The sequence below is a fragment of the Thermobia domestica genome, chromosome 11, assembly GCF_964235325.1.
Source record: "Thermobia domestica chromosome 11, izTheDome1.hap1.1, whole genome shotgun sequence".
NCBI classification, from domain to species: Eukaryota; Metazoa; Arthropoda; class Insecta; order Zygentoma; family Lepismatidae; genus Thermobia; species Thermobia domestica.
The window spans coordinates 216,579,584-216,606,127 of NC_137464.1; the positions used below are offsets into that span (position 1 = coordinate 216,579,584).

Below are 26,544 nucleotides of genomic sequence, written 5' to 3' on the forward strand. Positions count from 1 at the left end.
AACTTTACCAGTGCCAAGACTGAATTGACACCCCCTAACAAAAGAATGAAGAATAAATGAGGAAATTATTTCCACGAAGGGATTCTAAGATCAAATATTCGTAATTGTATGTTCTAAAGTGCATTCGTCATTTTAGCGCTGTACTCCTTTGCTACGAATTTTCTGAGCACTAATTGAAAAAAAAATCAAGTTTCTTCCTTAATAAATATTTTCACTAAAGCTTTGAAAAAACAATATGAGAAAAGTATATAGGTCTAGCACAAGGGTTTTCAATAATTATAATTAAAGCCAATCTAAAATTATTATTATGTATGTACTCATGTATGTGCTTCGGATTCTCAGTGTTGTCCAGCAAGTTATTGGCGATTGTAGTAATTAAAATGTAGAGTTTTTTCTTATTATGATAAATGTAGGCTTCCTATATTCATAGAGTAAATATATTCATTGCTATTCGTGAAAAATGTCGCCTTTTTTAAAATATAATTTTAAGTTCGTCTTGCACAAGACTCACAGGTGCTACGTACAACTCCATGCCCTAGCAACCAGTCTAGCAACAGATTGTTTGTAACGAATATGGCTGCGCCCAGTAAAATTCACATCAGTCGACTTTAGCTGCGTATATTCTTTCGTTGTAATGTAACATTTCACTTGTAAAGTTTTCACAAAACGAGACACTTATTGTGAATCTATAGCATAGCATTGTGGTAACTTCTAAATTTCTTTTTATATACGACCATACCATTTTAAAATATGCAAAACTAATATGTAGTGTTCTCTCTCCTATTTTCATTTACTCAGACACCAACTGTCCCTGACTCGCCTGCTTCCTACAGACATACACCACCAGTTTCACGCTGTCCTTATCCGGTTTAGATGTATTTCTTGCCTTTAGTGTACACCTACTCCAAGTTGATTCGTGGTTTGTGCATGATCGATTTTTATCGCATATCTTCGAAGCGCTGTATTTATATCGTAACTGTTAAGCCCTATTATAGTAAATTTGCACCCAGAACATAATTCATCTTATAAGAAACAATGTTAAAAAATGCTAAAAATACATTTCTTGAAGAGACCTAAACATATCATAAATTCTACTTTCCTTTTTCCGAACATAAATAACAACAAAAATAAGTGGAAGTTCTATTACTTCTCTTGTATTCTTCAACTACTAGGTTAAGAATAAGCGGACTATTCTTAAACTATTTGGTTAGTAATAAACGGACAAAGTGTTTAGTTTCTAAAGTGGAAGATCGAAGTGGAGTTATAAATAAATAAAAGTAATTATGGTAGGAAAATACAGGACCAGAAAGGAATATTAAAGCAAAGTCATAAAGGTAACAATGACAAACGTTTTTTCATTGAACTCTTTTTATTTTTTTAATAATAAAGTCAGCATTACATTACATAAAAATATTCGCACTATAATAATAATTGCATGATATATATATACATGCAATATTTATATTGTGTTTTAATCTACATGTGCATGACTCATGAATTTCTTTTGGCACTAACAGCGTTGAATATTTAAGGTAATTAATTACTAGTACAAGAATTATAATATTTTGAATCTCTGATTGATGTTGGAGTAAGTTTGCGTGAAAAATATGCATAATAGACCCTATATATCATATTTACGAAAGTTATTTGAACGGGAAATATGGTATGACAATATTAACTTATAAGGAACCATTTTAGATTCCCTTGTACTTACAAACAAGGACTCTGTAAGAAATTAAATGGTATAACATATCAGTGAGAAAGATATTTATTAAACAAACTCTTATGCTAAATTATACTGAAAAAAATCTTGATGCTTTTAAGTGTATGCTAAATTATACTGAAAAAAATCTTGATGTTTTTAAGTGTAGTTAAATAATATCACGACCAGCTTTTAGAAAATTTACAGGTAAAATCTCTTCATTCAGAAAGGTAAAGTTGTATTTGAGTAATTTAAGCCTATTTATCTATGTGCACCTGAAATATGTAAGTCATACATGAATGGATGAAAATTATAACGGTATAAGTGATATTGTGGTCAAAATTGAGATAAACGCGTAGTGAAACTTCACACAGAAAGTTCATACGGTAAAGAGATCTAATCAGAATACCATTATTTGCCAAAGATATTTGTTTATAATTGTCCCTTCGTTAAAAAAAAAAAAAAAAAAAAAAAAACCTTCTGGTAGTGGTTTCCAACCGCTGTGTCGCGGCATACTGGTGTGTCACAGGCCCGTATCCAGGGGGGTCTAGGAGGCCGGGCCCCCCAAACTTCGACATGGTCCCCCCTAAATTTTGGGGATGGCTACGGGTCTGGTGTGTCACACAGTGTCATAGAGTGTATCGCGAAATTTTAGACTTTAAGAATCATGAAACATTTAATAATTAGTTAAAATAAATTTTCAGATAGACTGAACTAGTCAAGGCCTCATATTACACTAAATATTTTGTGCGGTAATTAGAGAGAATGAGTTAATCGTGGGTTCGTCCCGGACTAGTTAATAGCATACTTTACTAAGGAAGGTACACTTTTTTGGTATTCAGAGTCTACTCTGAGTACAACTAAAACGTTGATTTGGGTATGATTAACTTACACAACCCAAATGCATTGGTGAAAAAATTAATGTGGCAACTACGGAAAAGTAGATGAGCGTATGGGTAGTCTTTATAAATGAAAATAGATGAATTACGATATCCAAAATTTTGTGACGCACGCTAAACCGTGGGTAAAAGATTAGCCTCTGCTCTATATTAATTAGTCACATGTGATTAACTTCGTCAAATACGACGTCCTAATCAGAGACTCTGAATACAATTTTTATAACCACCCATTAGTCAACCTCGTAGTATGGCTTTAATAAGACGTCAAAACGACTTTGCATAAGGCCCTTTAAGTTCAACACAATTGTTAAAAAGAGCGACAGGACCGTAGCTAACTCTTTTCTACTATTTGTATGGTTCAAATTTGTTACTATGCCCCATGGCTTAGTGCAGCCGACCACAGCAAGAGTTTTGCATTAGGAACATTCCAGGGCTTAGTGCACCCGACCACAGCAAGAGTTTTGTATTAGGAATACGTCCCGGTCCAGTGTATCCGACCACAGCAAGGGTTTTGCATTAGGAATTCTCCACGGCTCAGTGCAACCAACCATAGTAGGAAACGTTGTATATGGCTAATCCTAGGGCAGACTAACGTTGAGGTACTTACTGCTTTTTCTTTTAAGGGCGATCTTCAGGTCCTTCCTTGAATCTTAGCCATTGGCGGTAGTGTAGAAGACATCTTCTTTCTTCACTGACACGTGACAACAAGTGAAATGTAGTTTACTTTTGTTGACATATAGCACGTGGCTAGCAGGCGTCACATGGCTGGACACATTACAGTATACATGCCTAATGTGGAAGGTTTTCGAAACAATACACCAAATTTTATGGAAATGAAAAAAACTTTAACGAATGTTATCTTGGAACAAATATACACATACATCTGTGTATGTATATAACCATTCTGTGGAATAATGGAAAAGCTCCCTTACAATTGCCCTTCAATTACACATTTAGTAAATCTTTACTATATCATAAGATTTAGATTCGCAAACGATCATAATCATCCATAAATATGCTCTGTGGTTGAAAATTAATTGAATAATATAATAAAATCACTGTTATATAGAATCTTATTCCAAACACTCTAACTACTTCTATTTGAAAAGTCTGTTTAAAAAAATGTAAAGAAGGAATTAAGTCACGTAAACGCTTATCTTTGTCAAATTAAGATATTTATATGAAGTCAAAAAATTGTTTCATTTAACATCCCATCCTTAAGCCTTGTAGGTTCAACGAGATGGATAATTACAAAAGTGTATGGATAAGAAAGAATTGGTGGGAGACTATGTAGGAGAAAACAATTGGATACAATGCTGTCTACTAGAAATTCACATGGTCCCTCGCCATGTCCCCATTTGAAGCTAAAGTTCAAACTGCTATGTGATAGCCACTTCTTGTGTCTCTTTTTCATAGAACCTACAGCTCCAAAAGAGATAGACGGTTATTTTGATCTTTCAGGGTGCATTTTGAGAAAACAAGCCTTTGTTGAGTTTGTCTTTACTACCTGGAATAAATCATGTATTCATATATATATCTTTGGCATTGAGATATTAGGCAGTTAAGATGAAATGCATCCTTTCGTGCAACGGAAACTTCGCTTCAGCGCGCCTGTACAGGGAATATTTCACAAATAGACTATTTTTGCTCCGAGAGTTTCTAGGAAATCTTTTTGAGACATTAAAAGTAGAATTTCTAATGTTCATATAGAGAAAATCGAACTGTGGTCAGTGCATTGCATTGCAGATTAATTTATATTGCTGCAAGATCAATCTTAATTTTGCTTGCTTGCAGTGGTAAGCTAATCCACGTTTTTTTTTACTCAAACAACACTAGCCTGCAAAATTAAAGTCACTATAAAGTATTTTAAATATAATTACTGATCTTTATGTGCTTTGGTACGCTAATGCCAAAACTAACATCCATATTTCTGTATCACGTAAGGTTTCTGTATAAAAGAGAGTAATAGAAAACGGCTTTTATATTCATACGTTATAAACATACTTAACGACAAAACTCAAACAAATGTGTTTACAGGTTCTCGTGTTGCCATTTTGCGTGAAAACTCCCTCTTTGGCATATTCTTTTGTGGGCTGATTGCGGAAGGCCTCTCAGTCTCTCTGCAGCATCCAACAGTAATCTGCTAGCATGTTGACATTCCATCTTCCCTGGTATCTTCGCTTCATATTCTTGATGCTTTGATGGAATTGTTCTCCCTACTCGTCATTTACTGTACCTAGGTTCTCCAGAAAGTAGTATAATGTGAATTAAGGAAGTGCTGTTGTAAACTTATAGAGTATTCGAAATCTTTGAATTTTACTGACTATTTTCTGTAATGGGCTTGAAGTTAGGATCCTTAAAGTTACCGAGAAATTTGTGAAGGACTCCTTTAAACTATTCCAAGCCTCTTGCTCAGGTACGGTCATCGCATCATCAAATCCTTTATCTTTCATTAGTTTTCTGATGTCTGGACCAATAAATACATCCTCTTTAAATTTTGGTTTTGAAAGTCCCAGAAACTTTTCAGTCAAATATCTTAAACATTTTCCCTCTTTTAACAGAGATTTTAAAAACTATTCCATGACGTCAAGTTTAATTTGAAGTGGCGGGAGAAGGATTCTATTAGCATCAACTAAGCTTTCCGTATTACATTTTTACCTACAGGTTGTGGCAATGTTCGAGGTGGCCAGACTTTCTTGGTCCAGTGATGAGCTCTATCACTTCTATCCTATTCGCAGAGGAAGCACGGATCTTTGGTATAATTTGTCTGTTGTCCTAGAATCATGGAAATAACTTTTAAGTCACCGCTTATTGTCTAGCCATGTTCATTGTACTTACGTTAGTTTTGTGAGGATTACAGATAGATTTTCGTAACTTTCTTTTAGAACCAAAGATTGAGCAAAATAAGCGAAATAACATTTTTAAAAAAGTTTGTTATGTTCTGCTGATATTTGTTCACTACATATTCTCCACAAATGTAGAAAAAAAATCTAGTAAATTCCAGGAAGCCCTTGGAGCCATTTAGACCACTTGACAGACAATATGAAGAATGTATACCGCACACCAACTAGCGTTTACATTCCAAGCTAAGTCAATCCACCTTAGCATAGGTATATTTATAAAAAGAACCGATAATCCTATAATAAGAAATTACGTTCTTTGACATTAGACTTTCACAAAATTTAATTTCATAAAGAGTGGTGCCTGCATTTTGTTTAGTAAAAGTAAATTTAATTAGTAGATAGTATAACATATTTGTTTCCTGTATGTTTACCTTGTAAATTTAAATCTACATTGCCATTAGTCTTCCTGGTATGTAGCGAGAACGTGTTTAATATGCTCTTTACAAAGCGCTCAGAGAAAGAGCCAAAGCGTATAGCAAGATGTGCATTTGTGAAAAAAAAAAAAAAAACTTACGTGATAGAGCTTTTTCGATTATTCCGTTGAAATCAGCACCCCGAAATCTATAACAATCACTTACTAGTTTCTAAACACTTTTTACATCGCAGGCTAGTGTAATTAGTTATGCAAATATTGTTTACATATGAATATTTTACTTTGTATAACTTATAACGATTAACGAAATGAAAGTCGAGGAAAAATAATCGAACTGACACTTTATGCATTCCTCGTGATTTGTTACACAAGTTGGGTTCTTGTCTCATCTTGAATCTTGACATTACTATTCACCTTGTGCTATATACTATGAGCACACGAGGATGAATTAGCATTCCGGATTTGAATGTGCTTTAATCTTCGAATACAGTTTTTTAACATGAGTTATACACATACGAATATAAACCTTTCCGATCCTATGTCGTATTTCGTTGGACAGTAATTTTTCTGTTCCGCTCCGATTTCGGAAGATGGCCGATTCATTTTCTAAAATATATAACAAAATCAGCAGATGATGTCATATCTTTGTCTTTCTCTATTCAATCTGCGAAACAGTTAGAAGTAATCCACCAAACTATTTCCCACTCAAAATAAATAACAGCTTGGAAGTATACGGGATGCAAAAATATTAAAGTGGTAAGAGTTAATATACGTAAATTTGAACAGGAATAAACATTCTTTGTTTTTCATAGTAAAATCTGGAAAAGGAAAACTGTCACACATGAACACTGCGTTGGTATAGTTTTTAAATTATGTCCCATAATCTTCCTTCCTTGAAAAATGAGATTGAGGAATGAAATTATCCAGACGCCGCTGACAATACTAAGAGATAACAGTTGCACTGCTTCTAGCATTTAAGATCTTTATTAAGCTTTAGCCCATTTGGCATAGATACACTAATCATGTCGGTAATTAGATATTAGTTACATAATTTCATTTTGAAGGCTTTCTGTGTGTTTCCAAATGTTAAAAAGACACTCCCTCAAAGTCTGTTTTCATTATTGCAATCGGATAGCTCTTTATCACTACATAAGCTGAGTGTATAAAATGTACCTAATGCACTAATTCTCGTATACGGCTTTCTAAAGATTACGGATGTGACTTCATTCAGAAGTCACTTCAGGTTATACATATACATGTGTTGTGTGCTTAAGAATAATATTTACTCTTTAGCTATGTATTTTTGCAACTTTAGCAGGTAGGCATGTGCTCGTACATTGAAGATGGTGGTGTTCGCTCCAAATCGATAGAATAACTGTCGAATAGGACAAATATTGCTGTTTATGATCATATATTATTCAGTCTCGAGGAAAACTTATAATTAACCTGGCGAAATAATTTCTTTACTTGTTTTACAGTGGCTTATAAGTATTGAAAATGAGACCTATAGTCAACAGCTCCCCTGGGTGTGGATGTGATTTGGAAACAGGAACTCAATTTATAATATTCGCTAATGCGGTTAGTATCAAGTAATATTTTGGTTGGTTTATTATTTCATTTAAGATTAAAACACAGATGGTAATCCAAATAGTAGAATGACCTGGGAAAGATGCAACTTTCCTGATTAATACGGCATTGAATTTCCTTTCGCTCTTGGAAGAGTTCTGATGGGACTGGAATGAAACCATAGATCTCATAAATGATAGCAAGTGAAATATTACACTATTTCGCATATAGTGCATCACTAAGTTACGTGAGAGAGGGTGAAGTCGGAAATATACACCGGATTCGTGTTTCCAGAACGGACCACAGATGTTCATCTGTATTTAGGCCCGGGAATTGGGCAGGAAAGGAGCGGTGTTTAATTCTATTTCTTCGTTCATCAAACCATGCCACAACAATCCTAGCTGTGTGACTGAGTGCATTATAATTCTGGAATGTAGCGTCATTACCCGGAACAACATTTGGACTATAGGATGCACATTGGTCCTCTAAGATGGTAACATAATCACAGAGTCACACAATTGATAAATATCAGCACAGGACCACCTGAAACCCAGGATACTGCAGGAGCACGGAGTCACCACCATGCTTTATGGTTATCGCAACTCTGCAGATCACATGTTTCTTTCTTTGTCCGTCACATATAAACATTTCCCGTGGTTTGAAATAAGGCGAAAGATGACCTTCAATCATGCCACACGTTTCTAGTCATCAGCGGTCCATATTGCATCTTCATGATACCATTGGCGTAGTACTAAACCGTTTGGTTCTCTGGTTCTCTATAAGCGGTTTTCCTCGTGAAACCCAACCTAATATGTCCATCGCGGTGACTCAGTGGTAGAGTGCTCACATCTGCAGCGTAGCGTCATTAATTAGATTCTGGTTAGTGTGAAATGGGATTTGTTCTTGACGAACACCGTGTGCATTGATTTTCTCGTAGTTCTTCCACTCCCTCCACTTTTTTATACCACCATTTCATTTATTATGATCACCACCAAATCATTTACCCTCGGTGCTTTAACATAGAACATTAAACTAGAAATTTAATTTTGTGTATGTCCAGGTCATGTAACTCACAGTCGAGTGCCATTGTCAATACACACTTTGGGTGGTGTTACTTCAATTCCTTCCGTCACTTGCAGTTAAAAAATGATTTTGAGTGGTAATCCACTTAATTGCTCGGCGGTATCCCTCTCTGAAGATTTTCTTTCAACCATTGTTTTTTTCGCTGATGTATTTTGCCGTGAGTTTTGTAGGTCAACACTTTGAATCGTGTTCCTTGGGAAATACCAAACATACTAGTGGTTCGGAAGTGGGCGTATCCCTAATTGGTGGTACTGCGAAGACAATGCTAATGGACATTCTTACCACCAGGAGATGCTTAATGAGTGGTTGGTGCCCTAACTGGAAGAAAATTGTATCAAATCATTGTTGTGATACAGTAGGATGGAGCACCAGCGCATTTCGCGATTCACGTGTGCAATTACCTGAATCAGACGTTTCTTGGCCGCTGGATTGGAAGAGGTTGTGCATCTTCACTAGCTCCTGTTGCCTGATATCCAAGAAGTCTCGATCTGACACCAGACAATGGTCTCTCGGGTTTCATAAAGCAATAAGTAAGAAACTCTCGATATCACACAACGCAGGAATTACGAGCAGCTGTGGAACACGTCTTTACTCTCGTGCCTCCGGAGTATCTCCGCAAAACATCTGCGAGAACTTGGTACAGAATTCAGCTATGTTACGGGATGGATGGTGATTATACCGATGTTTATGATTCTTAAGACTTCAAGTTAACTGTGTACAGACATTCTACCATAACTAATACTATACTGTTGGAACTAAAGGGGGGTACGCCCACTTCTGGACCACCTTGTACTTTCATAATGCTCGTACCACATAACCGAGCGCCATTAATTTACTTTCAAATAATCCATTTTACAATATCGATTTCTGCTTAGTTCACTAAGCACTGCCATTCCTCACGTAGCACGGAGTTTGTCCTAACACCATTACCAATAGCACGGCGCATTAGCCTAACACCACTGACCGTTCACAACCTAGACTTCTGACGTATTTCCAGTCCAAATGTTTCTATTATTTTGATAATCATCTGTATATGTATTGACACTACTATTAAGGAAATTAGCATAGGAAAGAAAGTGGATAATGCAAATAGTGGAAACTTATGTAATACTGTTACTAGTGCTGTACGAAGGATATGTTCCTTTGACCATCAACCAACAGATTCAGTGACGCCTTTAGTGGGTAGGACAGTTAGGCACGGTCCTACGCTAAAAGATAGAGTTAATATGTTTTTCCACTATTTATATTAGTGGTAGATAATTATTAAACAAATAGCATTATTAAACAAATTACTACTGTAAAAAGTAATTTCCTACTTTCATTAATCATGAAATTTCTATATGTATCCATAAGCAAGGGAGCGGGCCTACCCAAAATTAAAATCCTAAAGCCGCCCCTGAGCAGAATCTCTGTGATTTTGCTTCCACTTTAATATCGATCTCGGTTCCAGAACGAGAACTGGATCGGAAAATTGGTTTCAGTACCGAATTCGAGATCATTGTCATGCCCTCCTCTGATACTTTTTTTTTTTTTTTTTTTTTTTTTTGGAAAAACCACTGCCGATTCCGGAAACGGAACAGGAATCGAAACTCAGTAGATCTAATTTATGCGGTACGTCGGTTTCATTACCATGAATAAACCTAGCCACAGCCCTCTGCCAGTTTAACACTAGGGTATTTCGACTTACTTGCACAATCTTTTTGTTTATTTTTTTTCCTGAAGAACAACAGATAAGGTGTTAGAGCTCGTAATTTTAATTAGTTTGAGTTCAAGTGAATCTTGATTCGTCTCAGTGTGTTTAGAATTTATTTCTACATCTGAACTTACAGATTATCGCAATAGTTTCTCTGGTGCTAGGACTTCTCTCCTTGATCATTTACAGTGAAGGTAAAACTTGGTATACTGGCGGGAAGTACCTCAAAGCAATGCCAGAGGAGGAATTGAAGCGTAAGTAATCAACAAAAAGGTACTTTAAATTATTTAAAGTTGACAACAGCAAATTGTGTGGTTCAAGACTGTAAAGTTCTTTTGCAGTTTTGCTACGTACAGGCAGCATTAGTAGACTCATATCCTTCCAGAGCAGACAATAAACCAGAAGTTCGCCTCAGCACAGGTGACGAACAGTGTTAGCCAAACTAGGCTAGGAGAAACGGAGTTCGTCACCTCCAACTGGCCTGTCAGTGTTTCTTCCAGACATGTTTTTGGGGGTTCATTGGCCCCCCACGGAGCTCTGAGAGTGCTCCCCTCGGAGGAGACCAAACTAATACGTCTATAATATAAAAATAAATAGAATAGTACTATGTTAAAAGAATATGTGTCCTCCAGGCCTGTAGCCAGCCCAAAAATTTAGGGCGTTCCAGTAGAAGTCAGAGGGGGCGGTCCAATTATATTATAGTTCATTTTCGAGCCTACCGTGAAAATTTTAGGACTGCAGTAAAACTTTAAGGGGGATCGGCCTCCTCTAGCCCCCGTATATACGGGCCTGGTGCCCTCCTAATGCTAAGTTTGCTCCCTGGAATATTTTTTTTCTGAAAGAAACACCTCTTATTTGTTTCAGATATTTGTCACTGACTGGTCACTAGCGAATACTTGGTTCAAGCAGCTACACGGATACGGGCCTGATTATGCTTAAAGCTCTGATTTAAGGTAAAAAATCCACTTGACTCTTTTATTAAAAAAAAAATGTGAAGTGTGTACATGCCTTGTGCTCTCGTATATTCTTCATTACATTCCTGCTTAGAAATATACTAGCCGATCTTCTCACGGGGAGAATACTTTCTATTTCGGACAAAAAGTACTAATGGCAGGCTGAATTTGAAAGTATCACTGTTTATCTCAGCAACCCGAAAACTATGGATCGATCATTTTCGATAATTTTTATATATTCTTCCCATCCCCTTCTCTAAGTTGTGTTGCTGAATTTGGATTTAAACCGCATCGGAAGTATTACTGTTTATCTCCGCGACCCCGAAAACTACGGATTCGACACTAATAGGCCTATCGGTAATTTTCGATCATTTAAAATAATATTCCCCTTCCCCTAAGTTCCACCATCAAAGTGCAATGATAAGTCATCCCACGCCCGAACCCACATAGTCATCCCATCTATGTGGCAAATTTGATTGAGATTTGGTTTCGTGGTTCAAGAGTTACTAAGTTTTATTTATTTTTATATATTTCTCCCCCTTTATCCACCTCCTACGTCGTACAGTTCGCGGCATAGAAATCGTTACACAAACTCTAAGTCCAAATTAATAACAAACACTTGTCCCGTTTTCTTATGCATCCAGAAATACATGTATCAACCGATTAGTTGCTTCTAGTATTCAATCCAACTCTTTCCCCTCCTCCACCTCTCCTTGTCTAAAGCAGTGTGTGTGATGTTCTACACTCTTTCCATTCATCTGAAAAAGAAACAGGAATAAGTTCACAACGTTATAGCTTTGAAACAGTCTTTTCCATTAGTTTGTTCTGAAATATTTTTAAGAGCATAATTTAAAAAAAAAAAAAGTCACACAATGTTCCAGATCTTCATAAAGACCTTTAGTTTCATACTTTCATTCTTTAAAGACTGCAAGCTAAAAAGATGCTCCCTAAGAGATCTATGGAAGTAGCCAATAACGGCAGGAGGTTTTGTACTTCCTAAAGTCTTGTAATGCACGCACAGACTTCTAAAATATCTACTGACAGAAATGAGTGTTATTCAATGATTCATTTCATTTATTTTCCGTAATTGCAAGCAAATATTCCAGGGGCGTCAATTGGGCAGGACAGGAGAGTGTAATAGCCCCTCCCTTGAGTTTCATAAATACGTATTCTTTGATCAAATGTATGGTAATACACTAATAAAAAGTGAAAATCTTATGTCGGCGGAGAATCTCCCCCCCCCGAACAAAATCTAAAAGATACTGCTTTTAGCAATATATATATATATATATATATATATATATATATATATATATATATATTTTATATATATATATATATATATATATATATATATATATATATATATATATATATATATATATATATATATATATATATTTATAGAGAGAGAGAGAGAGAGAGAGAGAGAGTTACGATAGCACATTGCTAGAGAGCTTACATTTGGTTTCAAGAGTCGAAGGTCTGATCTTAAGACATATGAGTTCCTGAGAGATATTGAATATGAGGGAGAGAGAGAGAGAGATTCAAGTATGGAGACAGAGAAGGATGATTTATATACACAGATTTAGAATTGGGGAAAAATGATTGGACAGCATTCGTATTATGACGAAAATTGTGATTTTGTGAAACAGAAGAAGGTAAGGTTTCGAAGTGCGAGGATCGCATTAGGCAGTTTTCGAACTAAGGTGGAGAACTCTTTTTAGACCACCAGATGATTACGAAGGCAGAGAAAGATCTTCAGAACTGAGCAATTAAGATTTTGAAAATTCTGAAGCTTTCGAGACGGGTTTACAACCATTAACCTTGCAGTTATCGCACCACGACTTCATTCATTCTGCTACGGAGAACTCTATGTACTCGTTTACATACGTTTCCTTTAGCTACGGTGAAAGTTAACTTGATGGGGTATTTTATTCGGTTGACTCGATTTATGAGACATACAGATAACTTTGTTACAAACCTCTTATAACTTAGTTACAATGTATCGTGGTGGATATAAATCATTGATCAGGTAATGGCGACAGCTTTCAAACAAATGCAGAGCATGAGAATTAAATCAGTCATATCTGTGGTTTCGTGTGGAGAAGAAACAAACTTGTGAACCAAAGGTTTAAGAACAACTCATGTTATTAATATAAACTTTGCCGAAGATTATTAACTTAAATCATCATAAAAGAAATACGAAAGACGTTCTGAAACGAAGAAATATAACATACAACTTTGCAGGCGGAGGAAAAGAAACCTAAATTAACGAGACTAAAGACAAATCATTTACTGCGTAGTGATCGTGGTTCAGTGGTCAAGGCGTTACAGCAGTAATTTGGAGGTTCGTGGTTTGAATCCACGTCCGACATTTTTTTAATTTAGGATTTTTGATGGCGATTGATCGACGAGGACACACGTTTTATTATATTCAGATATTTGAATACTCGGATGTTTCAATAGTTGAACTATCAAATCTTCATGAATAATAATAGTAATAATAATAAACTCAAATAATTATTATTATCTCGTAGAAGATTAAAAGCTAGGAGCTAATTATCGCTTAGGTCAAACAGTTACACCAGAAACGTGACTTTTGGCAAGAATATTTTGGTTTTGTTTAATGTTGCCCACGAGAAGAGGAATTTTTCATCTCGTTTCTAAAACAAACAAAAAATGAGAATTAACATTTTACATTCGAGACGGGACAAGGCTAACTCAAATTATTGTCTCGTTTTGGAGATGAGAATCGAGACGAGACGAAAAGTATCGTAAACATTTCTCGTCTTGTCTTGGTTTTCGAAATAGGGTATGTCCATTCTTTACGTAACAATTACTGTGTAGACTGAATCTTACAGGCTTTTTGTTAATTTGTATTTCAGAGCTCATTGAATTATGGTCTGTGTAGGTATTTTTGTAACAAAGTTTTTATAATTACCTCTGTATATCCTAAAAATTAGTTTTTATATGCCTTATTGTTGAGTGATATTCAGTTATTTTTATTACAGATATTTTCCTTAAAGCATACAGTAGAATACTTACTACACAAAACTTTAGTGGAAAGCTTTTGTTTAAAATGTGGGTAGTTGCACAGGTGTGTCTTGAAAGTACAGAACCCTTTCTCCGAAATCACTACGTTTAAGTAAGTTTTGCCAAATTTTAGGACAACTTCAAAACTTTTAATACCATTATTATTATTATTATTATTATTATTATTATTATTATTATTATTATTATTAGTATTAGTATTATTATTACTGAAGTGTTGTTAATTTAATGGTTTACCCTCTTCCACCCAGCTCCCGCTTAGTGGACATTGTGCTGAGCAAACAACCTGTGTGTAGGTTTTCTCCGGATTCCGCTTCCCCCCACTTTCTTTATTCCAATATTTCTTTTAGTCTCATCATCGAGGTCTTCTGTAGCTTAGCCGGCACAATCATTACTTAAAAACAAATTTTCATACGTCTCTTCTGAGTTCGTTATCCCTACTTTCTATATGAAATTTGCCTCGAAACTTACCGTTTTAACAATTAGCTAGTTGTAGGGACGTATGCAGATGATATGTCCTGATGGTCCTGACACTTCTCTCCAATCCCGGCTTTTTTCTAACTTCTGCCTAATGCTACGGGCGATTTTACAGATTTTAATACAACGTGCCCTTATACATAATTTGTTTTATATATTATTATTATTATTATTATTATTATTATTATTATTATTACTGTATATTTGAGACCTCAATATTACGTCCTGTTCCATGCAAATAAGCATACTCAAGTTAAGAAAAGTAAAAAGAAGTGTTTTCGATCCTCTATAAGGATGAATTGCCTTATAAGAAATACTTTAAAAAGAAAAGCTACTGGATAATATGAAAATCGAACCTTCGGATGCCTTAACAGAAACTAAGTAGGATTTGTCTTCATCATGATACATAGTAACATCCTTTCTTTGGGTAAAAGACATCGGATTATGTATGCGTTATTTTGATTTTAACAAAATATACAATCAAATATATAAAAAAGAATAGTTCCTCTTTACCAATTTTTGTTGAACGAATATATGGAACGTGTTGAAAATGGCGAACGAAAATATTATTATTATTTTTATTAAGAGTGGAAGAATTTAATAACAATTCCATAATGACGTTTCAAACAAATTTATGACTCATTCTAGGCATGAAGGATGACCCGTTTCTATTCATAAATTGTTTGCGAAATACGCGAAGTTTTCAGACAGTAGGAAACGAGATTGTAGGCTGTGACTTCATGTTAGTTTTTCCCTTGTGAAGGAAGTCGTTTCAATTCTAAATTGTAAGAACAAGAGAAATTGACTATTTTTCATGTTATTATACTTCAGAAGAGTTTTGAATTCTTTATGAAGAGTCAGGGTAATTTTATTTCATAAAATGTTTGGTCCGCGAAATATCTATATTCTAAATTATAATTTTTTTCTGAATATCCTCGAAGGGACTCGATCCGCGGAGCCCTAAATCACGAAACGAATTCTCAAGCCACTACCATAAGACGGCTCTTTTAAGTAAGAGACAAGAAAGACTCGTCTATATAGCAAATTGCAAACCTTTACAATTCCAATACTTTTTTTAAGCACGAAACATTGATTTCGGTCATGATAAAATACTATAGTCGAGAGAAGTCAAGTTTGAATTTTAAAAAAGATCGAAAGTATCTCCGTAACTTATCTCTATTATATTCGGTTATTCTCTTTTACAGGTATTTCCAATAACCTTGAACGATATGGACACGAATACAGATACATCGAGGACATGTAATATTTCAAAGGCTTTCCCACAGGGAATCTAAACTAAGACCCCGCCTATTGAACTGTCTGGATACTGATGGATGTGGTGCCTGGTTTGTTCCCAAGGCAAGTAAGCTTCAGAAGGACAAATCTTGCTCGTGGGTTTTCTCGCGACACTCCCACTTTCTCATTCCACCAATTCGTCCATCGTAATTCACTTGTTTTAATCAGTCTTCCTCAACCTAACATGCCTAATCGTTGGGTATTAAACGTAAAGATGTCATTTTCAAGCTGTAAACCCAAACCAATCCGAACCGAAAAAGATTTGTATTTTCTATTGGTCATTAACGTGTTTTCACAAAATATAAATGTAGAAAAAACATAGGGAATCGTAATTCCATTCAAAAGTGAAACAGCAGACTCATAATACCTTATTCAAAAACGAAACCGTTACATATCGTTTGGAACTTTCCCAAAATATATGCGGATATTCTGAAAAGTGGCAATATAGTGTCTATTTTCAAACAAAACTGAACCAAATTAGGTTCGTTTTCTGAAATAAATGTACGCACTCTGTTTCAAGTTTAAACCGAACCCAAACCAGTTAACCCAGAGATGGAGTGGGTCAATGAAACCTTGACCCAAGCCCACTGACCCAGCATCCACCGTGACCCACGACCGACCACTCACCTTGACCCAATACCCACCGTGATCCACCACCCACGTTGTTCCACTATGACCCAACATCCACTATGACCCACTCCGACCCACCATCTAGCATGAACCACTCACTCACCAAAACACATCGTCATCAACTCTGACATGATTCACAGCCTCCTTACCGACTAAAGAGTTTACACTTGTAATACAATCAGGTTGTGAAATTCTAACTAATCGGAGTTTGAATTTCTATCGTCAACTGCTCAAGCACTGCTCTTACAATAACGATGAATCTGACCTTTAGAATATAAAATGAGAAAGTGTTTGTCATGGGTAAAATTACGATAAATTTCAATTAAATTATCATGTTCTAATTATTTCCTTCTTGAATTATCGATACTTTTCAGTGAAAAAACGGATGAAATTTTTAAAGTCCCTATTCAAGGTCTATAGACCAACGTACTTAAGCTTATATTACAAATGTTATGTTTATTTTTCTCACAACTTTATGGGTTGATTGCCCTGTGCTTTAAGGGCTCCATATAATAAACAAGCTTCAGCAATTATTATAGTAGAAAGCGCATGGTAAGCAGGGGCGTATCCAGGGGCGCGATCGCCCCTCAAAAGAGGGAACATTCTTATTTTGTATATAAATAAAACCCAGAGTTCGGAGCTCTTAAAAGTAGCTCTAAGTAGCAGTATTACAACTCAACGCCCCCGCAGAAGTGCGTACTGGATCCGCCACTGACGGTAAGCATATATGGATATATGATGCGAAACACTGTATTATTTGTGTCTCAACTAATATCGATTGTTTCCAATTATTTTTACAAACTAACCCACTATCAATTTACCATATATAGAAAGTGCGGACCAGTGGTGGAAATTTTCCGAAAAATTTTCCGATTCATAGAAACATACTCCACTTATTCCTACATCGTTGTTTAGCCGTGATGTGAGGTGGAAAATTTTCTTCTATATCTTTCCGGAAAATTTTCCGTTCTTAACAAATATCAGTGATCAAGTAACAGTTTCTCAGCATTCATAAAATTGATTGAAATCATGTATAAAAATGTTAAAAAAAATGAAAGATCGTTTAAAGAATCTGAAAAGTTTCATGGGTCAGACAATTTTCAGTACTATGTAGGAACAAGTGAAATAAGTTTTTCATGAATCCAATTTTTTGTCTTATATGGAAAAATTGAATAACTTTTTATGAGTCGGAAAATATAATCATTTTGAAGCAAAAAGAAAAACAACTTTTTGTGAATCGGAAAGTTTTATTCCTCTGTAGAAACAAGTGAAAGGAATTTTGTTGAATCGGAAAATTTTCATCACGATGTAGAAACAAGTGAAAAAACTTTTCATAATCCGGACCATTTTGGATAGTGATATTATAGTATGTATAGTGATATTTGGTAGAAAATTTTCCACTATATTTAAATGCACATTCAGCTATAAAATTCAGTTTCTGTTGAAGAAAGTTAGACAGCAACAAATTATCATTTTCCAATTAGCTTTCGGCAACCAGAAAATTTTCTAATATTTCAAGTTGGGAAGTAAAAATATACAGTGTTTCTCTCTCTTTCTGTCTTTCTCTCTCTCTTTGTGTGTGTGTGTGTGTGTGTAAAGTGCAGGGAACATACATCGTAGAGAACAAATATCCATTCCAATAGTGATATGCACTCATGTTCAAGAAACTCAGACTTTTACTTTCAGAAACTCTATGTTGGAGGGATTTCAGAAAACATAGGCACATGTTCTTCATTCTTTTGAAGTTTTTCGTGTATCAGTATCGTACATTAGAGTGAGTAAAGAAATTTTGAAAAGAAAAGAATTACTGTACATATGATATATAGATATATATATATTTGCATTTCTTCCTTGCTTTTTGGTTGACATTCCTTTAGTAAGAGTATATCAGGGACGTTGCTGGGGGTTGTAACCCAATGCATCGAATTTCGAATTTTCATGTACTACTTAAATAGAATGGATTTCAGATTACTTAATTTTTGGAAAAGTGACAATCTTAATGTGTGGAGGAGGATTAATTTATAGGCATTACATTATATTACTTCCAAATTAGAGCATTTTTAACAGGCTACGGTATATACTTATCCAGGGAAACGAGATAAAGGGATATTTTAAGCAAACCGTGAAGGAAATGTAGAGACGATTCCTTCAAGCGCCACACCATAACAGCATTGGACAGAAGACCGGGATGAGATCCCCGATTGTATTTTATACATTCCCAATGTTTTCCAGAGTGGGGTATTGTATTGCATAGTATATCTCAAGAACTTTTAAAAGGGGGAGGTAAGAAAAAATTCCAAATATTTTATTATTTGTAAATAAAGAATGAAAATCAAGTTTAGTTATTTGAGTTAAATTAATGGAGAGAGGGAATATCGGAATTTGGTATTTGGAACCTGAATATCGAGGAGTGGAGGAAATATATGAAGAGTACACGGAAAGAAAGATGAAAGTCAATTTTCGTATGTAAAACTGTTTAAAAAAAACAAAAACTTGTATCTCAGAAATGTGAAAATATGACTTTCATCGTTCGTCCCACGTACTCTTCATATTTATGTGGAAAGGGGGAGTATCAGGAACAGAAGTAAACATGCACTCTACGAAACACAACAGGGAGATATTATTATTATCATAGTCATTACATATCCCCTCCTATCGAATATTTCTGCCTAAGCCCATGTAGTATATATATTCAAATTTGACTTCTCTCAATTATGCTCAAAGGCTAATTGATGAATGAAAGAAATTAATCATAATGCAAGAATCGATTATGTTAACAATATTCCCAAAAGAGACCATCCCCACGAGGTTTGTTTACCACAAAATATAACTTGCACTTGCCGGGATTAAACAGCTCTCATTAGAAGTGAGCTACTGTATGTACCACAAGTGTTGCTTGAAAACAAGATTTGGGGGTACGTGATTTAGAAAGGACGTACATTGTTACTGGATTTTTTCTTTTCTTTAATTGTACCATAATGATACTGTTAAGAATGAAAAAAAATCCCGAAATTGAATAAAAGTTAGTCAACATAGCAAGTGGTTTAATCAAAAACAACTCCTGTCTCATCTCTTACTTTTGGAAGGCGAGAATTATAATTTTTCGAGGGCGTTGCATCCATGGTAAACTGGAAATTTCAGTGGAGCCAAGGTATGAAATTATTAGAAGTGAACACTTTAAAGTTTTAAATTTCACAGGTAGTAAAGGAAATTGTTCCTCATAATATAGAACATCTCGTCACGTTCTGGCAGAATTTATTAGACAAATCGATGCTATTGCAACTTTCCTTCATACCTTAACTAGGCTTGGAACTAGCTATTTTCTATGTGAGATACAGAAAATAGGCTGCTTAAAAGTTGCTGGAAATTGCTTTTGCTAAAAATTACAATTACAAGATTTGCAAGTTATTTCCTTTGTCAAATAAATTATGTACATGTGAAGCAGTTCTTAAATATTTCACTGGTTTACTCTAGTTTCTGATAAATTATGTACACGTGAAGCAGTCCTCAAAACTTTTAACTAGTTTACTGTAGTTTCTGATAAATTATATACATGTGAAGCAGCCGTAAAGAAATTTCACTGGTTTTACTCTAGTTTTTTAATGTAAGCCATCTTTTTCAGAAACTTCCTAATATCTCTGTCAAATTTATATTGTGTGCACGTGTTTCTAATATTCTCATCTGATTTTACATATTTTGTCTTCCTGCTCTTTCCTTCTTTCCTTCTTTCCTCTTCTCAATTTCAGGTTAGAGACTTGAAATTTGGTGTTTGTCTTTCTCATTTAAACTAATTTGAGAAGTGTTTAAGCGTTTTCTGATATTTTAGTAAAAATAGAAAGAAAAGTGGTGGAAGAAAAGGTAGGGACTGCAATTATCATAATAAGATGTCACCCTTTATGTATTTTTTATATCTGGCTTAGAAGGAAAGAAAAAAGGTGAGAATCACAATTACAGTAAGATGTGCATATTTTTGGATCCCTGAAAATTAGAGGCATGAAACTTGGTATTTGAACTGAAATTTGGTACTCTATAGGTTCATGGGATGTGAATCCGTAGGCCGATCGAACGCAGGTTTGGGAGAGAAGTCCCCTGGTACTTGAAATGTTCAGTGTATCTGGGCATTCAGAACGGTTATTATTTGAACTGAAATTCTGTATGCTTATAGGTTTCTATGGTGGGCGGCAGTAGCTGAACAAATGCAAGAGTCTGAGGGCGAAGCACCCAACTAGTCGAAGTATTACAATTATTAGGATCATGTAGTGGTACTTATAAGATTGTAATGTGAGTCCGTCCGTCCGTTACTTCGCACGATAACTTTTGAACGAATGCGAATTTTTTAATTTTTTTTGTCATAGATAGATAGAGTGATTATCTCGAGGAAGTTCGTTGATGGAGGTGATTCGCCCACCGGAAGTAGTAGAAATGAGCCATTTCCAGTTAACATATTTATCGCTGTAGAGGAAAAACGGTAATAGGCAGAGATAGACGGTTTTCGGTAATCGATTACATGTTTGAAGGACAACTTTCATCTTCATCCTTAGCACTCTAGTATAACCGGAAGTAGAAATTACTCGTTTCCGGTTATAATGTTGATCACTATAAATTAAAAACGGTAATAGATAGGAGAAGCGATTTTCTTTAATCAGTTGTGTCCCAAGAATATATTCCATCTCAAGACGAATCTATCTACTCAAACCGGAAATGGTAGTACACAGCAAAAAATTAGGTGTTGAAATAACACAAAATGACTACCTCTTTAAAGTGTTACTTGTGTATCAATTCAACACCAGCCACATCGCCTTCAGAGCATATCATAAATACCTGGTTACTGGCTGTATTTGCATTGTTTTTTTTATTGTTTGGTATGAGCAACGCTTTGCGAAACATATTTCGCATTTATGGCAAGTAACCAATAACATTCTGTTTTCTCTAATCGGTCTCAATAATATTGTTGTAAACATGTGCATCATCTGACAACAGTTACACAGACAGCTGTGCTTCCATCCGTTTTCTTTATTTGTTATTCTTGTGTCTTAGCATATATGAACATAAGATGGCAGAACTGTTGCCTATGTAACTGTTGTCAGACGATTCACAGGTCGACAACAATATTATTGTGACCAATTACAGAAAATATAGAACATTATTCGTTATTTGACATAAGTGCTAAAGATATTTTGCAAAGGTTTGCTCATATTGAACGATAAATACCAATGCAAATTTTCTCATGTAGCAACTAGTTATTTCTGATATGCTCAGAAGGCGATGCCTTACTGCGTACAGGACACTTCCCAACGACCTGGAAGGAAGCCAACATAGTGATGATCCCGAAACCGGGCACAGTACGGACCAACCCTACGAACTATCGGCCGATCAGCCTCCTATCGCACGTCAGCAAAGTATTCGAAAGAATACTCCAGAGGAGGCTGCAACAGCACATATCGGATCATCAACTACTCCCGGACCACCAGTTCGGATTCCGACCAGGACACAGTACCGAACATCAACTGGTCAGAGTAGCGGAAGTAATCACAGCACGGTTCAACGAGGGCGGCCACACCTTGGGACTATTTCTCGACATCGAAAAAGCGTTCGATAAGGTGTGGCACGCAGGGCTCATCCACAAGCTGATCCAGCAGGAATTCCCGCACTATCAAATCCGAACAATCAGATCCTACCTGGCAGACAGAACATTCCGAGTAACATTCAACGGTAACACAACAGAACCAAGGACTGCAAGGGCAGGAGTACCTCAAGGATCCTGCATATCTCCTCTCCTGTACGCAGTATACACAGCCGATATCCCCACATCACCAAACACAACGATCGCCACATTTGCCGACGACACTGCAGTATTCGCCAGTCACTCCAATCTCAGGTACGCAACGCTGTATCTCCAGCGACACATCGACCACCTGGAAACCTGGACACGGAACTGGCGAATCAGGACCAACGCGAGGAAAACAGCTGTGGTGGACTTCACCCGTAACAGGAAGCGAAGAGAAGTAAATCTCACGATGGGAGGGACGGCACTCACAGTGACAGATACGGCGAAATATCTGGGAATCCACTTGGATAGACGCCTAACATTTGCCACTCACCTGCAGAACACCACCAAGAAGGCACTACAGCGCTTCATGGCTCTACTTCCAATGCTACTCGCAGCGTCCCTGTCTCAAAACATCAAGCGGCACATCTACAAGATGTCCATCAGACCGATACTACTATACGGGCACAATGCCTGGCAGCATACGTATAGAACACATCTACGTCCACTGCAGGTGTTGCAAAACAAGGTGATTAGGACCATAACCGGCCACTCCAGGGACACGCGAGTAGCACAACTGCACGAAGACCTGGACCTCCCGTTGCTTGAGGAAGTTAGACGCCATCAATCCACCAATTTCTGGAGAAAGAAAGAACTCTCAACCAACCCCACAATAAGAGCAATAGGAAATGCAAACCCACGAAGAAGACTTTACCGAATGCCACGACCCCCGTGATAGAATCGTAAACCAACAAACCAGCCACAGGGAAAAACACAGGAGGGCGCGACAGTAGCGACTCCACCACCACATATACGTCAGAAAACAAAGCCAAGGAAGACACAAAAGAAATGGAAGGCAGGGGCAATAGCCCGACACTTCAACTAATCAACACCCGCGAAGACAAGACTGAGACTGAGACTGAGGTGCTGAATTAACACACAAGTAACATGCTAAAGTGGTAACCATTTTGTGTTGTTTCAATACCTGATTTTTTACAGTGTACTATACAAATTCCATATTCCATATTAAATGATAAGACATCATGTAATCCTCATTAGGTCTTTGAGTTTATTATAATAATACATTCATATCTGGGGATCCCGAAAGTTAGAAACATGAAACTTGATATTTGAACTGAAATTCGATACGCTTGCAATTGTATGAGATGTGAGGCCGTTGGCCGAGAAAACACAGCGGTTTCTGGACAAATTCCCCAGATAACCGAAGGCTAGTTATTAAATACATATTTTGTCGTATTCTGATTATACATACAGTAGCAGAAGTTTCCGTTTTTCTCACGGGAAGATAAGGTGTAATGAATATAAAACCTGTACAACTAAAGGAAGTTTCAATATAATAAATACGTTCTTCTTTCTGCTCTTGAAACACGTGTTTCCTTATTTTTAATTAAGAATCTATGTACCTAATTCCACAGCTCCAACTTAAGCGAATCTTGACATTCGACTGTCTCTGAAGAAAGGAAGAGAAGTTTGAATATTATAGAAATGTCTCCGTTAGAAACGGAATATTTGAAAGCGCTGAAATATGATATTTCCTTATCTTAAAGAAGAGTTTATATGCTGAGTTTTATCTCTCTAATTTCCTGAATGTGTGAGATACTAAACTCTTTTTTTAAAAAAAAAAACTTTAAAAACCTCTTCATTTCCCTTGGAATACATGCTCCAAAAATCCTTTATTATATCTTGCCTCCTTGATAAAAGGAATAGGAATAGGCCGGGAGCGCACAAATATGGGCCTATGTCACAAATAACAAACCTCGACTGCACAAAATATAATGCGATGATACTCCATTGTGTCAAACAATTTTTGGCAATAGTGATTTTTTTAAAATCACCATCGAAACAAATATTACACTATCGCTAGGCAGTTGATTAGTTAATTTACATATTGTTGGAGAAGAAAACAGAATTTGGAGATAGATCAATATATAACGTGTCATGCCTTTATACTTTCATATTGTCAGCATATACTTAAAGAAAGTAAACTGTTGTTCTCTATTAACATAAGGTAATCATTTTCAAAGTAAACAGGAAGGATAATTGTGCATAAATGAAATTCAAGAATCCTGTTTTAAATTGTCTAAAACTGGTACACAAACAAATTTAAATCTTTCCCTTGACGAAAGTTACACATTTAGCGGCACTTACACTGTGGTGGTAGCCGGTGATGCTCACTTTTTCTTTTTTATAGGTGCGAACTGAAAATGGTAAATGTCGATTAAACACAAATCGTGGATATAAAATTTACAATATAATAATATTACGTATGTATATGTTATACTTCTTGCTATTTACCCTCGTACAAAAATATCTTCCCATTTTTTTCAAAAATCAAAATGTTGCAATTAATCTTTTTTAATAAACGTCTATTATATTTCTTGATATTTGCCTCTCTATTTAACAGAAACAATCTCTTATATAATTTGTAAAACAAATTCAAACGCAGCATCGAATATTGTGTGCTCGCGATACCATAAGAACTTTCTTTCATTTCATTGTGAGCTAGTGCAGTACACCCAAGGAATATTCTGTCCAAATTTCACGTTTATTTTTACCTAAAGGAGTATGATCTAGGTGATGATGAGCAAATCAGTTTCCCTCTTTCATATAGATTATGCTATTAGTGTTACCCAACATAATGTCGAGGGAGAAGTTTCGAGATGACACCGAACTCTTCCAATAAACACGTTTTTTAAAGACAACACTTTCATTCCTCCTTTTCAGGATGAAACCTCTTACAATAAACACGTTTTTAAAGACAACAGTTTCACGCCTCCTCTTCTCGACGAAACAGCCTTAAATCTCGTCTCTTGTCTAATACTATTCTTAATCTTTGTTATACTCTTCTCATAAAACCTTTTGTTTCAAACAATGGAAAATTTAATATAGTTTCCTTTTCATTACAACTCATTTGAATTATACTGACCTAACCTAAGACATTAACGTGATTTATTGAAGAATTCGTACATACGGTGTAAAAGGACAGTTTGTTTTTTTAAATAAATATCGTCTGTAATAAATCATTCCCTTTTTCTTAAATCTTTTAAGCAATGAAAGAAATCCAGTTTGTACTTTGAATTGCTCAGATACAATGTTTTGCCTTCGTAATTTGTAAAATATGATACTGAGAATGTGATAACTGCTAAGATTGAGTCATAAATTGCAAGCGCATGCACATACTTCATTAATACTCAGATCTTTGACATAAATGATTCATGAAAAACATTCAAACTTATAAATAAAAAAAATCATAGTAGAATTTTTGTCTAACTTGTGGCAACCCTGCATATATTTTACCATATATGAAAATCTCAACCCCCCATTCTGACCATTAGCCAAGATTTTCGCGCCTGTCATGGAATTCCAGTTCATAACCAATAGCAAGATAAGATACTTGAGGAAATGTCCAACATTTTAACGGTTAGGCAAAACACACTTGAACAACTGACCCAATCACGTCTGAAAACTTCGCGTGTTTCGCAAACAATTTATGAATACAATCATTCAAACCTAGTATGAGTCATAAATTTGTTTGAAACGTCATTGTGGAATTGTTATTAAGTTCTTCTACTCTTACTAGAAATAATAATATTTTCGTTCGCCATTTTCAACACTTTCCACAAACATGGTAAATATGATTCGTTCAACAAAAATTGGTAAATATGAACTAATCTTTTTTATATATTTGATTGTATATTTTATTAAAATATCAAAATAAGGTACACATAATCCGATGCCTTTTACCCAAAGAAAGGGTGTTAATATGTATCGTGATGAAGACAAATCCTACTTAGTTTCTGTTAAGGCATACAAAGGTTCGATTTTCATATTACCCAGTAGCTGACACCTTCTTTCCCCCTCTCTCCTTTTTAAAGAATCTCTTATAAGGAAATTCATCCTTATAGAGGATCCAAAACATTTCCTTTTATTTTTCTTAACTTGAGTATGCTGATTTGCATTGGAACAGGAAGTAATATTGAGGTTTAAAATATACAGTAATAATAATAATAATAATAATAATAATAATAATAATAATAATAATAATAATAATAATGGTATTAAAAGATTTGAAGTTGTCCTAAAATTTGGCAAAACTTACTTAAACGTAGTGATTTCGGGGAAGGGGT

General features: G+C 35.6%; 1 protein-coding gene across 2 annotated transcripts in view; it reads left to right on the plus strand.

Moving 5' to 3' along the window:
- The first annotated feature begins 574 nt into the window (after window positions 1-574).
- The window catches only part of LOC145663745 (uncharacterized), an 84,056-nt gene continuing 58,086 nt past the window's right edge, over window positions 575-26,544 (plus strand). The window contains exons 1-3 of one of the 2 annotated variants that reach the window (XM_081729830.1): window positions 575-1,334; window positions 7,356-7,455; window positions 10,356-10,473. In XM_081729830.1, the coding sequence (XP_081585956.1) occupies window positions 7,375-7,455; window positions 10,356-10,473 (199 nt within the window). In that variant the 5' untranslated portion in view covers window positions 575-1,334; window positions 7,356-7,374. The remainder of the gene's footprint in view (window positions 1,335-7,355; window positions 7,456-10,355; window positions 10,474-26,544) is intronic. The other variant, XM_081729831.1, reaches the window with a different exon arrangement.